General features: G+C 43.9%; 1 protein-coding gene across 1 annotated transcript; it reads left to right on the top strand.

Annotated features, from left to right (window-relative positions):
• Positions 1-1128: 1128 nt before the first annotated feature.
• Positions 1129-14176, top strand: LOC311113939 (bifunctional 3'-phosphoadenosine 5'-phosphosulfate synthase 1). Its single transcript, XM_084189212.1, has 10 exons — positions 1129-1337; positions 2014-2128; positions 2663-2898; positions 3129-3267; positions 5987-6105; positions 6404-6517; positions 6733-6844; positions 9310-9515; positions 13554-13689; positions 13828-14176. Exons 1-10 carry the CDS (start codon positions 1275-1277, stop codon positions 14103-14105), a joined length of 1518 nt encoding a protein of 505 aa, XP_084045338.1. The 5' UTR covers positions 1129-1274; the 3' UTR covers positions 14106-14176.
• The last annotated feature ends 1301 nt before the right edge of the window (positions 14177-15477 follow it).

Genomic DNA, 15477 nt, shown 5'->3' with positions numbered 1-15477 from the left:
TTTACATGGCTGGAATGAACTCTGTCTTTGAGCGTGCGCTCCTCCCATACGCAAACATACAACCCCTCTCTGCATTACTGTATAGCCTAGCCTACAGTCAGCTGCAGAAACTGTCGCCAAAACCATCACTTCTTTACTTACCTGCCCACTCCTTTGTAGAAAGATTATTTAACAGCAAGCATACAATTGTTTCACCTGACCAGTGGTGATAGACATGATAAAGCAACCTTCCAATGCCCATCCATTCAAAGATATATTGCATAGCATTTTCAAATGCAAGATATCCATTTCAATCTTTTTCTAACGTTCAATAATGAATTAGGCCTACAATGTATATAACTGGATATTTGATTGCAATTCAATTTATTTTAAAATATTTATATTTTTAAATGTCATACAAAACATATAAGAAATAAACATGCTATATTGAAGCAAGATTGTTCACGCTTCAAAAGCGGTAAAGCCTATGCTTAGCCAACTAGGTCTACATGATGATTAAGAAAAATAGGCTATTTATTCCCAGGCCTGTCCTGTAATGAGGGCATTGAATAAGTACATAGCCTATCATCACACTTCATCCTTTGATGTGGGGGTGGGCGTTTTCCAAAGTAGTCTCCATCCACGTGTAAACTACAGGGCCAACCACATGCAACATACAGTTGGCTACAAGTCTTAGTTTACAGTTCAATTCTTCATAGATAGCTTTTAATATTTTGTAATCAAGTCTGTCTTTCCGACAACTGTTTTAAATGTTGGATTATATTTATTTATTTAATTATTTTTGAATATGATTTGCCACAGTGCATGATATAGTTCTTTAAAAGGTCATTTCCAATCATATAATTGAATTGGAAAAAATTCAACCTGGAGCCAAAAAAACAAAAATGTCTCAATCGAAATGTATAGTCTAATCTGAACATATTTTTATCCAATGTGCATTCCGTATTTATCTCTGCGATACACACCACAGGTCATTAATAACTGGTCCAGGATATGTTATGTAATCTAGCTATGTCATCCATTGATGTCATCACGGTGTCGTTTGAGATTTGCGCGGATAAAACTGACTCCAAATCAGTTTTCAAATAACAGACAGTTCACCAGCCGATAGACATCACTTCCGATTCTGATGACGTAGGTCGTCCTCCTCGGTTCCTGTTTAAGGTTCCTCCATTCAAAGAGATAACTGTCCGTAAAAAGATAACGCGTTAGTAATTTATTTTGTAGGTCGCATAAACCGTAACTGGTGAAGAAAGCTTTCATTATAGACCGTTATGGAGACTACCGGAAACTCTCACAAGAAACCGAAGCTGAGCAACGCGTCGAGCGAGAATTGGGTGAGTTGTTGCATTCATTCACACCCCCACGACCATTGCCACGTCCACTAATATGTTGCGAAACTATTAATGTTGTCTCTTGTTTCTGCAATTTCTGTTCCCAGTAAAACATTTACTGCTATGATTAAATTATGCAATAATTTCTTAGCTGCGCGAATGGTCGTGTTACTAGGATTGGATAAATGCAACTAGTTAGCTTCTTAGTATTGCCACCAAATGCCAGACAGACAGCCATTTGTAGCTAGCTAGCTATATCTTGCACGACATTCCAAAAGCATGCTGCAGTTAGCTAGCTAGCTAACTAACTATATGATCCTGTATCTGCTGCAAAATGACCCGTGTCCCTTGATGTACATTTCTGTGTGACCCTCAAAATGCTTCTTGCTAATCTACTCAGCAGCAGCCTAGTGACAGAGAACATGCATTGGAATGTAACTTAGCCCTATGTCACCTTACTGTACATTAGGTGCAAACCAGTCCTTCAACGTTTTTGTCATAATATTGCTGATTACCTTTTGCTTAATGAGTAAGAGATGTGCCTGTCCTGTCCTGGACTCTGTGGCTACTGTATGTTGCAAAGTCAGTCAGTGTTAGTCCTATTTGTTCCTTTGCATTTGGGGCTAAGTCAGTGTAATTTGATATGAAACTAAAGGACAGAACAATATTGTGATTGCAGGGAATGCAGAGGGCGACTAATGTGACCTACCAGGCTCACCATGTCAGCAGGAACAAGCGTGGTCAGGTGGTGGGGACGAGAGGAGGCTTCCGTGGATGCACTGTCTGGCTCACAGGTATACAGAATAACTAAAGTTCAGTTAGCTTGGTCCCAGATCTGTTTGTGCTGTCTTGTCAACTCCTAGGGTCATTGGTTGTTGTGAGAATGACCATAGGAGTTGGCAAGACAGCATAAACAGATCTGGGACCAGGTTATCGTTAGTTACAGTCTTCAATGAAATACAAATGTTTTATCAAGCCTTTCTTTCAGTCACTTTATATTCACTCACATTGTAACTCACCATTGAACAAGGTTTACTGACGTATTTGGGTTTCATGTACTACCAAAAGACAATATTAGCATTCAATCAACGGTAGCATTTTTAAAGAATGCATCACATTCATCCACGCTCTGCCTTCAATTCTAATATTGACAGGCACCATTTGTTATCATGCATTCAATGCTAACATTGATGGCCACCATTTTTGTCATTCATTCAATGGTAATATTGACCCAATGCTCAAATTGGGTATTGCTAGCTGGCTACACTCAATGCTAATATTGACCAACCACCATCAACACCTATTTCTCGCCACTCTCTCCCACCCAGGTTTGTCTGGGGCTGGGAAGACCACGGTGAGCATGGCCCTGGAGGAGTACCTGGTGTGCCACGGCATCCCCTGCTACTCGCTGGACGGAGACAACATCCGCCAAGGCTTGAACAAGAACCTGGGCTTCAGCCCCGAGGACCGCGAGGAGAACATCAGGCGTATAGCCGAGGTGGCCCGCCTGTTCGCCGACGCAGGGCTCGTCTGCATCGCCAGCTTCATTTCGCCCTACGGACGGGTGAGTTGGGGGGGGGGGGGGGTGTAGAGGACAGAATAGAAGGGGGATATAGTAAGACAGAGAGGAAGAGGAGACAAGTCATGAGGAAGAGAGGAAAAATGAAGGTGGAGATGGGGAGAGTTAATATGCTGCTACTTATGTTTTGCCTGTAATTCCCAGTTGATGATTTCAGAAACACTCTATCGTCATCAGGAGTTAACTATCCCGTTGTTTGTCTCCCCGTCGTCCAGGATCGTGTGAACGCCAGGAAGATCCACGAGGCTGCAGGCCTGCCCTTCTTCGAGGTGTTTGTGGACGCGCCGCTTGACGTGTGTGAACAGAGAGACGTCAAGGGTCTCTACAAGAGAGCCAGGGCGGGAGAGATCAGAGGTAACGCAAGCTAAATAACACATGCATATAGCTTATACATGTAGGCATTTTATCTCTGATCTTTATCTCTTATAGCATTAGTAAGTATGAAAAAGTGTACGAGAAAAGTCTCTAGAGAAAGTATGTAAAGTGTATTGGTTTTGACCAGAAGGTACATGATCTCATGTCTTTGGCTGTTGTTACCAGACAAAGTGCTGTGTCGTTTATCGCTCAGTGAAACAGTGAGTCACAAGCTAAGGAAGTTGCTGGGTTAAGATCTCAATCTAGTCTAGTGCACCATGCTAAGCTCTGAGTTCAAGTTATACACAGTATAAACACGGTGTAGACAGTATAAACACGGTGTAGACAGTATAAACATGGTGTAGACAGTATAAACAGGGTGTAGGCAGTATAAACACGGTGTAGACAGTATAAACAGGGTGTAGGCAGTATAAACATGGTGTAGACAGTATAAACACGGTGTAGACAGTATAAACATGGTGTAGACAGTATAAACATGGTGTAGGCAGTATAAACACGGTGTAGACAGTATAAACAGGGTGTAGGCAGTATAAACACGGTGTAGACAGTATAAACAGGGTGTAGGCAGTATAAACACGGTGTAGACAGTATAAACACGGTGTAGACAGTATAAACATGGTGTAGACAGTATAAACATGGTGTAGGCAGTATAAACACGGTGTAGACAGTATAAACAGGGTGTAGGCAGTATAAACACGGTGTAGACAGTATAAACAGGGTGTAGGCAGTATAAACATGGTGTAGACAGTATAAACACGGTGTAGACCGTATAAACACGGTGTAGACAGTATAAACACGGTATAAACAGTATAAACATGGTGTAGACAGTATAAACACGGTGTAGACAGTATAAACACGGTGTAGACAGTATAAACACGGTGTGCACAGTATAAACACGGTGTAGACAGTATATACATGGTGTAGACAGTATATACACGGTGTAGACAGTATAAACACGGTGTAGACAGTATAAACACGGTGTAGACAGTATAAACACGGTGTAGACAGTATATACATGGTGTAGACAGTATAAACATGGTGTAGACAGTATAAACACGGTGTAGACAGTATAAACACGGTGTAGACAGTATAAACACGGTGTAGACAGTATAAACACGGTGTAGACAGTATAAACACGGTGTAGACAGTATAAACACGGTGTAGACAGTATAAACACGGTGTAGACAGTATAAACACGGTGTGCACAGTATAAACACGGTGTAGACAGTATATACACGGTGTAGACAGTATATACACGGTGTAGACAGTATAAACACGGTGTAGACAGTATAAACACGGTGTAGACAGTATAAACACGGTGTAGACAGTATAAACACGGTGTAGACAGTATATACACGGTGTAGACAGTATAAACACGGTGTAGACAGTATAAACACGGTGTAGACAGTATAAACACGGTATAGACAGTATAAACACGGTGTAGACAGTATAAACACGGTGTAGACAGTATAAACACGGTGTAGACAGTATAAACACGGTGTAGACAGTATAAACACGGTGTAGACAGTATAAATACGGTGTAGACAGTATAAATACGGTGTGCACAGTATAAACACGGTGTAGACAGTATAAACACGGTGTAGACAGTATAAACACGGTGTAGACAGTATATACACGGTGTAGACAGTATAAACACGGTGTAGACAGTATAAACACGGTGTAGACAGTATAAACACGGTGTAGACAGTATAAACACGGTGTAGACAGCATAAACACGGTGTAGACAGTATAAACACGGTGTAGACAGTATAAACACGGTGTAGACAGTATAAACACGGTGTAGACAGTATAAACACGGTGTGCACAGTCCAATGAAATGCTTACTTGTAGGTTCCTTCATGCTAAGCTCTGAGTTGTACGCATGAGACAACGTACTGTGAAGCCTAGTTATGCTGTCCTAATGGTCAAACTGGTCAAGACATGATCTACCATGTGCTGTATGCCAGGTTGTGGAATGAAACATTGAATGGGGGATGGGGTGGGATTCAGCCCCGATCAAGCGTGTCCTCAGACCACACTATTAAGAAGCTTGTCTCTTCAAGTCATGCCAATCTGGATGATAAGCAGTGTGAACCATGTCTACAAAAAGCCTGATTTAATTTAATTTGTGTGACTTGTGCAGTGGTTCCCAACCAGAGGTACTATGACCCCTGGGAGTACTTGAGGAGACTAATGAGACCGTAGGGTTACTGTTAAAATGCACATGAGGAGGTACTTCAGGGGTACTCCGGGCAGAGCAGAATTCAGTTCGTGGTACAGTAACTGATAAAGTTTTGGAACCACTGACTTAGTGGGGCGGCGCACAATTGGCCCAGCGTCGTCCAGGGTAGGGGAGGGAATGGCCGGCAGGGATGTAGCTCAGTTGGTAGAGCATGGCGTTTGCAACGCCAGGGTTGTGGGTTCGATTCCCACAGGGGCCAGTATGAAAAAAATAAATAATGTATGCACTCACTAACTGTAAGTCGCTCTGGATAAGAGCGTCTGCTAAATTACTAAAATGTAAATGTTAGTGGATAGATATTACCTTCCCTGCAACTTTAATGAAGTCACAACCTTTCTGCAAATTAGGAAATTACATATTGATTCATATTCAGCTATTGTTATTCATGCCAATTGAGTGACTGATTCAGCTATTTTATGAATGCATTGTGAATGTTTTCTCCATGTGTTGTATCAGGTTTCACTGGGATAGACTCGGAGTATGAGAAACCAGAGGCCCCAGAGCTGGTGCTGAAGACTGACTCCTGCAGTGTCAATGAGTCTATACAGCAGCTCATTGACCTGCTACAGGAGAAGGTGAGAGAAACATCCATCCATTCATCCATCCATTCATAGATGAGGTTTGATATAAACAGATGAATTGAAACCTGAAACATGGAGGCATGGTGTCACATTTAATTCCCACCACTAGAGGGTAATGTCTTCACACTTTCAGATTGGGATTCACATTTCCAGAAAACTAACTCCTCACAGCTGTATAACTGCCACTTTCACACCCCTGAATTCATATCCAACGCAATCAACCTCTTGGATGTACTCGTTTTGCAATAACGTTTTGTGCATTTTCACTGATATAATGAATGAATATTTGTAGGATATAGTGCCGGTGGATGCTTCCTATGAAGTGAAGGAGCTGTACGTAGTGGAGAACAAGCTGGACCTGGCCAAGACAGATGCTGAGACACTGCCTGCTGTGCAGATTGGAAAGGTAACCGTTATCATCAAATACCATTTGTGCTAACACCTTCTGGTATTTTTCGAGAGTCTAGGGGGTATGGAAAGATAATTGGTTGTAAGATTCTAAAGGCCTATGTGAAAGTGATAAGTGAATGTGATGAGAACATTTCTGAAAGCATGTTTGACCACACTCTGAATGCTGTTGAACCATTATTTGAGTGCTGATTGACCGCCGTTTGACCACAGGTGGACATGCAGTGGGTTCAGGTGCTTGCTGAGGGCTGGGCCACGCCCCTGAACGGCTTCATGAGGGAGAGGGAGTTCCTGCAGTGTCTCCACTTTGACTGTCTCTTGGACGGTAAGACAGCACGGCGGCCCTTTCTCAATAGTCTTTCCTTGATCCCCTCATGTTTTCCTATTGTCCTCGCCTCCTTCTCAAAATGTCCGCCTTTCTTAGTCCTCCCACTGACATTTTGAGGAGGTTGTAAATCTGCTGTGAAAAACACAGGTGTATTTCTCTCACAGTGAAGTCAAATGAATTGATGGGTGTCATACTCTATAATGGACACTAGAGGGAGATGAAGGCTCACAAAAGGACATGGTGGAACTTTACAAGTGGTCGGATTATCCTCAATATATTACCTCAAAATGACCAAATACAATTGAATACATTAGTCAATCAAAAGTAAGTCTGATTTTAGATGAAAGAAACAGAGGGATAATTTGACCATGCTATTGTGTTGAGTCATCGGGATCGTTTTACGCTTCAGGCTCAAGACTCAGTCATTTATATTCTCTGGAAACAAATATAACCGGTATCTTTTGAGTTGGGCTAAAGGAGCGCCGCGGGGCGCTCCGTCTTGTAACCCAGTCTTGGTATTGTTGAAACTGTGTAATTACACCAATTTCCTACACAGCGTTTGAATTTCCAAAAAATAGTCAATTTGCTTTTATTGCCCACATAACACTGACCCTTAAGGCGACGTGTGTGATGTGTTGCCAATACATACTGGCGCGAACGCACACACGCAGCATAAAAATTTGTTAAATAGCCGAAATGATAACCAAGCCAGTGTTTCATTAGCTGTCCGATATCACAGGTGTTCCTTACAACAACAACTCTCCATTCTTCACAGCACTGTATCCAACAAGAGTCTGAACGTCCCAAAAAATGTTGGGATCAGGTCTGGGTTTTCTTTTGATATCGTTTCAATATGTTTTGGACCAGAGCTAATGGCGACTATGCTGTGGAAAGTAAAGGGAACTGGGCCTGTGTAGTGTGTGTGTGCTTGGGAGAGAACGCTGAATGAAATGTGTCGATGTGCAGTGTCCTCACTCGGGTTTGGCGTGTTTGTCCTAGCGAGGGAAATGTGAGCGGAGGAAAAGGATGAAGCCTCAATATTGATTGCCTCCACAAACGATCACTTGTCTATTTCCAGTTCCTTCTAGGGATTTCACAATGCTGGAGGAGCTTCCTTCCACACAATAACAACTGAACCAAACATGATCGGATAGACTTCAGATCATTCGTTCATTTGAATAACAACTTTTGTAGTTAAATGACCCTTTTACCCTCACTTTAACTTAGAGTTGCAAAATTCTGGTAACTTTCCCAAAATTCCCTGGTTTTCCAGAAATTCTGTTTGGAAGATTCCTGGAATTACGAGGGAATAAGCAGGAAATACGGGAATCTTCCAACCAGGATTTCTGGTAAACTAGGGAATTCTGGTAAAGTTACCGGAATTTTGCAACCCTACTGTCACTTCATTGTAATCTGTCCCTGATTTGGAGTCCCAGTTAGTGGGAGAGACAAGGACAACAGCATTTCCCTGGTGTACGACTGTGTTGTGTGTTTGTGCCAGCTCCATGTTTAGCATGGGCCAGGCTGGGACAGCAGGCAGGTCTGTGATTGCGTGTCTTATTGAAGCCAGCTGTGTGTGCTAACTCAGTGACAGAGGACCAAGGAGTGGGGCGGGCGGGGGGGTGGGGGTTGGCAGCAATGGCATCCCATCCAACAACACACCATCTGATCCAATAGGATGTGAAAAGCGTGCCGGTCATGTTGGTTTAATCAAGGTGTAGGGCTAAATTAATCTGCCAACGTCATGTCAACACAGGGCCTCTCTCTCTCTCGTGCTCTCTCTCTCTCTCTCTCTCTCTCTCTCTCTCTCTCTCTCTCTCTCGTGCTCTCTCTCTCTCTCTCGTGCTCTCTCTCTCTCTCTCGTGCTCTCTCTCTCTCTCTCTCGTGCTCTCTCTCTCTCTCTCTCTGTCTCTCTCTCTCTCCCTGTTTCTTTCTTTCTTTCTTTCTTTCTTTCTTTCTTTCTTTCTTTCTTTCTTTCTTTCTTTCTTTCTTTCTTTCTTTCTTTCTTTCTTTCTTTCTTTCTTTCTTTCTTTCTTTCTTTCTTTCTTTCTTTCTTTCTTTCTTTCTTTCTTTCTTTCTTTCTTTCTTTCTTTCTTTCTTTCTACGAGGGTCAGAAACCAGCTGAATGCACAAGACTGGATGGTGGTTGTTCACTAATCACCTCGTATATCTAAAACTTCTAAGTATTCCCTGGCATAGTATGCAGTAGGTATGCTGTACTTGAAGTTATTGTAAGAGGGACTGTGATGCTGCAGTTTTGCTGATGGGGCTGTCTGGTTTCTGACCTATCAACTTCCTCTATTAGCTGCCTGAAGTTGATTTAGTCTGTGTTTCTATGCACTAACACGGCTAACTTCCACGTCTCCTTTCCTTCATTCAACCACTGTCGTATTTTACAAATGTATCAAGTACAATTGACCCCCTCAATCAACCAACCCACCTGTTCCCCTCCCGTCCCCTAGGTGGCGTCATAAACCTGTCGGTGCCGGTGGTGCTGCCGGTGTCCGGGGCGGACAAGGAGCGTCTGGACGGCGTGACGGCCATGGCCCTGGTGTACGAGGGCCGCCGCGTGGCCATCCTCCGCAACCCCGAGTTCTACGAGCACCGCAAGGAGGAGCGCTGCGCCCGCCAGTGGGGCACCACCTGCAAGGACCACCCCTACATCAAGGTCAGTGGTTAGTTCCAGATACCCCTACCACATAGACAGGCAGGGCAGCCACCGTCCGGTCCACTGCAGCGCGAGGGGTGTTGTGCCAGGAAAAAGCTGTCAATGTTGAAAACTGTTGAGTAACACCCCTGCATCAAGGTCAGTGGTTAGTTCCAGAGAGCCTATCACATAAACGGACAGTGGGGGCTACGGACCGTTCCACTGCACAGAAAGGGGTGTCTTGACTTGCCGACGAAAGCTGTCACTATTGAAAACTGTCATGTAACATGTTGAAACGACAGTGTTTGTTATCTTTGTTTTGCTCAAACTGGTGCTCGTGACAGCTTCAGGTGACAGTGTATGTCATGTGTGACAGGGAGGAGCCTTGAAGTTCTCACACCTCCCTCCACCACGTTTATTATCATACACCCATACCTTCTGTTACGGCTACACAGTCTCCAGAGCTCTTTAGAATATCCCACTGATGGTTATTATGAAATGGAACCCTGGTGATAATACTGAACAATACAGGCAGGGCCCTGAGACGGTTACCCTTAACGTGCTGTTTGGTAAACACTCTCCCCATGTCCAACCCAACCAACTCTCCCCTTGGACTTGTACGCACGCACACACACACACACACACACACATTCGTTCTAATAGAAGACAGATTCTAGGTGACCCTTTTCCTCAATGCTGCTTATGGAAGGACTGAATAAAGAAAGGAGCTGCTCTCGCCTCCTTCCCCTGTCAGAACTGCTTGTGTAATCGCTCCATCCCCCTCGGACCGCCCTCAATTCGCACACATGTTTTATTTGGATCACAGTCTCTCTCTCTCGGCCCTCTCTCTCCATCTGGCCCCTTCAAACTGCATTTTATTTACACAGGGCTTTTAGTAAAGCTATCCTGGACTTGGAGCTGGCCCCGCTGAACACACACATACACACGCTAACCCTCGCCAGCAGCCACCCACCCTTATCCATTCCAAATATACCCCAGCAAATATAGCAACAATTGTTTCCATCTGCCTCATATTGACTGTTATTATATCAGTGGGTGCTCAGGTAGACTTGATGGCGAGTGAAATTATCCCAACCCTTTGCTTAAAAAAAATAACAGGCACCAGCCGAGCCGTGGCGAGGGATCAAACCTGGAAAAGCTGTATCTCTCACACACACACACACACACAAGTGCAGTTGCACACACACGCCGCCACGTCACACAGCAGGACTGGAGACCTATAACCGGAGACCTAAACCCTATCCTCTAGACTGATGGTGGCAGTAGCCGGGCTAGGGTTATTTTTGCTAACTGTCTCGGGACAATTTTGTGCCTTGTTGCACACACACACACACACACACACACACACACACACACACACACACACACACACACACACACAGAGGGAGCTGGAGTAGTGCTATACTGTCTTCAGCCTAACTCAGTCTGATGATTTTAAACACACTGAACAGACACACTTAACACTTAACCTAATTGTAAAGCCCTGCCCTGTTGAAAGTCATTGGCTGGGTGAGGTACTGTGAATCTGAATACCACATAGGCCTAGTGAGCTAGGCGTCTCTCCTGTTTCACTCAAACTGACCTTCAATTCAACAAAGACTTGAGTTGAACAGTCAACACTATCTTCAGCGTCTGTCATCCATTCTAGGTTGGTGTTCAGTTGGAGACACTCAGTTTACCAAGAAAGCAGCGTGGTTGGCTGTCCATCAGCTACCCATAATCCTCTAGTGCTTCTGAGTCTGGTGGCTCTGGCCCTGCTGCAGGCAATGCATGCTGGGTAGTGGGTTCTCCCAGACCTGTCACTCACTCTGTTTCTCCAACCGTGCCTCCTGTCCTGTCTCCGCTGTGTGTGTACAGCTTGCTATGATTAAGGTGTCACTCGTTAAAGAGCGTGTGTGTGTGTGTTTAACTCCCTGCGCTGGAGCCGATCCATCAACACACCCCTCGCGGGCGGCAGCCCCTCATCCCGTCTCCGTCTCTCTCTGAGACTAGGAATAACCTGCTCCGTATTACGTTGCGGTTAATCCACGTTTCCTGTTTACTCCTGTCAGGGCGACAGGAGCCTTCACGTCGGAAACTACAGCATGCTGAATTGTTTAATTTAGCAGGAGCCCCCTTATATCTAAAACACAGTGTGTGTGTGTGTGTATTATCGTGTAAATGCTGCTTTGGGTTACCCTGAGCTAGCATACTACTATCATTTTCCATCTTAGAATGTTTAAAAAAGATCTAATGTGTGTTTGGGATTTGAATTGAAGCCGGTTTTCCTCAGATTGGTCTTTTCTGTCTCAGCCTCCAAAGTAAGGGCTGTTCGTCTGCTTTACCACTGATCTGAAGCCAGTAGATCAGACTAGGGGCGGCAGGTAGCTTAGTGGTTAAGAGCGTTGTGCCAGTAACCGAAAGGTCGCTGGTTCTAATCCCCGAGCCGACTAGGTGAAAAATCTGTCTGTGCCCTTGAGCAAGGCACTTAACCCTAATTGCTCCTGTAAGTCGCTCTGGATAAGAGCGTCTGCTAAATGACTAAAATGTAAAAATGTAGTTGGATTTAGTGGAATGAATGCACTTCTTCACATCGTTACACTAAACTCCTCCATCCATCCTTCCTCTCTGGCTTATTCATGATAATAAAAAGAGGGCAGACTTGTAGCCACTTCTGTTCTCTCTCTCAAATATGTTTCATTGAAGACTAAAGATATATGCAGTGTACATCATCTTGTGAATAATATAAGCGCCATTTTCTTAGTTGTGTTGTGAAAAACAACCCCCTGCCTTCCACAACTTGCAAAGGCTTGGGCCAAGTGCACTACCAACGTCTGTCAGAAACAGTCAGTGCTACTGTGGAATCCTCCTCAGAATATAAAATTATAGCCAGTGAAATCTAAGACTCAGCCCCCATACAGTTAAATCCATATGAATAAACCCCCCCCCCCTTTAAATCAAAACCATTACATGCCAGTGTGACCATGTTATCTGGGACATCATAACTGATCACTAGCAGGCTCATATTATTTTCTAACCTTAACTCCTTGAGTAATATTGAATAGCCATCTCTATAAGACACCGTTGTGTACTTCTGGACTCCCTGGTCCTGCCATAGTCTATCCATAGTCCTGACGCTTTGATGGCTTTAGTACCTACCCTGCAGAGTGTACTCCATAGAGAGCTCTATTACGGGGCAGGTCCAGTGGTTACAGTGTAGCCAGCACAGACTCCAGTAGTAAATGCCCAGAGAGGCAGACCAGGAGTTATAGCCTGAAACAAAGCTGGCTTTGCCTGAGTTTAGCAGTACTTTGGGGACATTAGAACAATCTTGTAAGGGGAAAAATCGCTTAAATGCGGTCCATGAGCTCATCATGGATGGTGTCTCATTGTGGATTACATTACACATCATATTTAGTCTTCCTCTGAGTTTTTTTTGCGAAAGTCAAGAGAGAGATGCGGTCAAAGGCATAAAGCAAAGGGGATTCTTCATTCTTTCTCACTGGGTTCCAATTTGTAGGAGTCTCTCGTTCAACTTTTTTATATGTTGTATTTAAAGTTGTCTGGGGCTGTTATTGATTTTATATACGTAATCCCGCCCCACTTGCAGCGGTTGCCAGATTGGGAAGGTTTACTGTTTGCAGCGGTTGCCAGATTGGGAAGGTTTACTGTTTGAACAGTCCTTAATGGATGTCATAACTGCAGTATGAACATGGTAGAGGAGTTTTTTACCCTCAGTTTCAAATTGATCCATAGCCTCAGGCTCTTCATGTACCTCTGACAGGATTGGATAGGTATAAGCAATATGACCATTACTGCACCTTGCTCTTCTTTGATAGGCTATCTGAAATGTTCACCATATTGCTTACACCTATCCAGTCCTTTCAGATCTGCACAATACCCGGAGTGAAATAAGTTCTGGTAAAAGGTAATTGTAATGTCCTGGAAAATGTTGTTTTAAAAAAGAAGTGGGATACCTGGAAAATATATGGGTCACAGTGAAGTGGGTGTAGTACTGTATGATGCTGATGGTCAGAGTGTTGTCTCTGTCTGGTCTAGATGGTAATGGAGAGTGGAGACTGGTTGGTAGGAGGAGACCTGCAGGTCCTGGACAAGATCAGCTGGAACGATGGCCTGGACCAGTACAGACTCACCCCCACTGAGCTCAAACACAAGTTCAAGGAGATGAATGCAGGTAATGTGAAGAGAGTTAGCGAACAGAGAACAGCCTAACCATCTGTTGAGCCTCCATCTCTCCTTTCCTCTCCTCTCCTCTCAGTTTAAGAAAAGCAGGATCTCAATCAGTCTTTCTCTGACCTTTTTCTCCCTCCAGACGCAGTGTTTGCCTTCCAGCTGCGTAACCCGGTGCACAACGGCCACGCCCTCCTCATGCAGGACACCCACAGGCGTCTGATGGAACGGGGCTACCGCCGGCCCGTCCTACTGCTGCACCCACTGGGCGGTTGGACCAAGGACGACGACGTGCCTTTAGAGTGGCGCATGAAGCAGCACGCCGCCGTGCTGGACGAGGGCGTGCTCAAACCCCAAAACACCATCGTGGCCATCTTCCCGTCGCCCATGATGTACGCCGGCCCCACTGAGGTAAGCTAGCAGTGACCTGACCATAGAAATAAAACCCATAGAACGGTCCTCCCCATTCAAGTCAATGGTTGAAATAATGGGTGGACTGGCAGCCAAGTCCATTCCATGGATTCTATTTCTATGGACCTGACAAAGTCTGTAACACAAGCCAAAGTAATGAGTACACTTGGGAGCACAGTTCGAGAACTGGAGGCTACTTAAATTGCCTGATGGTCACAGTGATGTAATATAATGGGACAGTCCGATTTAGACTTAGAAAGTTGAATATTATTTCTGTCCCTTTGTGTTGTCTTTACTTGATGCTTGTCTAGCTGTTTGAAGTCTGCTGCTGTGCTTTAATCATGTAGTCAGGGTTATGGGGAGATGATCATTGAGACCAGACTGAGCTATGTTCAGTTCTGTTCTGGGGAACACAATGCAGCCTGAAGAGAAATGGCCCATCATCTGTCTGTGTGATCTTACAGCCTGGCATCAAATGCACCACAAAAGCTTCCTTATTGTTAAAAGTAGATCCAACGCGTTTCTGCTTTTTTGGGGCCTTCTGAGGATAAAGAAGCTTTTTAATGTAATTCCATTGTCCTCCAAGAGATGCTGCATCTTCTCTCTACTTCAGTTGTCTCCACAATTCATTCACCGTTGTTGGAAAGCGAGGTAGTGGTAATGATCCCTTCCCTTCAGATGCCCTACACCCATACAAAATAAAGACTTGCTGTGCCCGAAATTATACAACATGCCTAAGTGCAGTCCATAACCATACATTTAGAAGAAAATAAACTGAACAAACTACTACAATATTTTTCCGGCCTCATCCAATACCCTATGAAATGTTATGTGCGTTTGACTACATATGCTACATTCCCATCCATCATAAGTCAAGTTTATTTGTCATACGGTGCCTTCAGAAAGTATTCATACCTCTTGACTTATTCCACATTTGATGAAATTGTGTTTTTTTCTCACCAATCTACACACAATACCCCATGATGACAAAGTGAAAACATGTTTTTAGAAACTTTTGCAAATGTATTGAAAATTAAATACAGAAATATCTCATTAACATAAGTATCACAACCCTGAGTCAATACATGTTAGAATCACCTTTGGCAGCGATTTAATGCTGTGAATCTTTCTGGGTAAGTCTCTAAGAGCTTTGCACACCTGGATTGTACAATGTTTGCCCATTTTTTTTTTTTTTCAAAATTCTTCAAGCTCTGTCAAATTGGTTGCTGATCATTGCTAGACACCCTTTTTCAAGTCTTGCCATAGATTTTCAAGCAGATTTAAGTCAAAACTGTAACTCGGCCACTTCGGAACATTCACTGTCTTCTTGGTAAGCAACTCCAGTTTAGATTTGGCCTTGTGTTTTAGGTTATTGTCCTGC

This window comes from Coregonus lavaretus (genome assembly GCF_964263955.1).
Source record: "Coregonus lavaretus genome assembly, contig: HAP1_SCAFFOLD_1425, whole genome shotgun sequence".
Classification (NCBI taxonomy): domain Eukaryota; kingdom Metazoa; phylum Chordata; class Actinopteri; order Salmoniformes; family Salmonidae; genus Coregonus; species Coregonus lavaretus.
The sequence above is the reverse complement of the archived record's forward strand: the minus strand, read 5'-3'. Positions and strand labels throughout refer to the sequence as shown.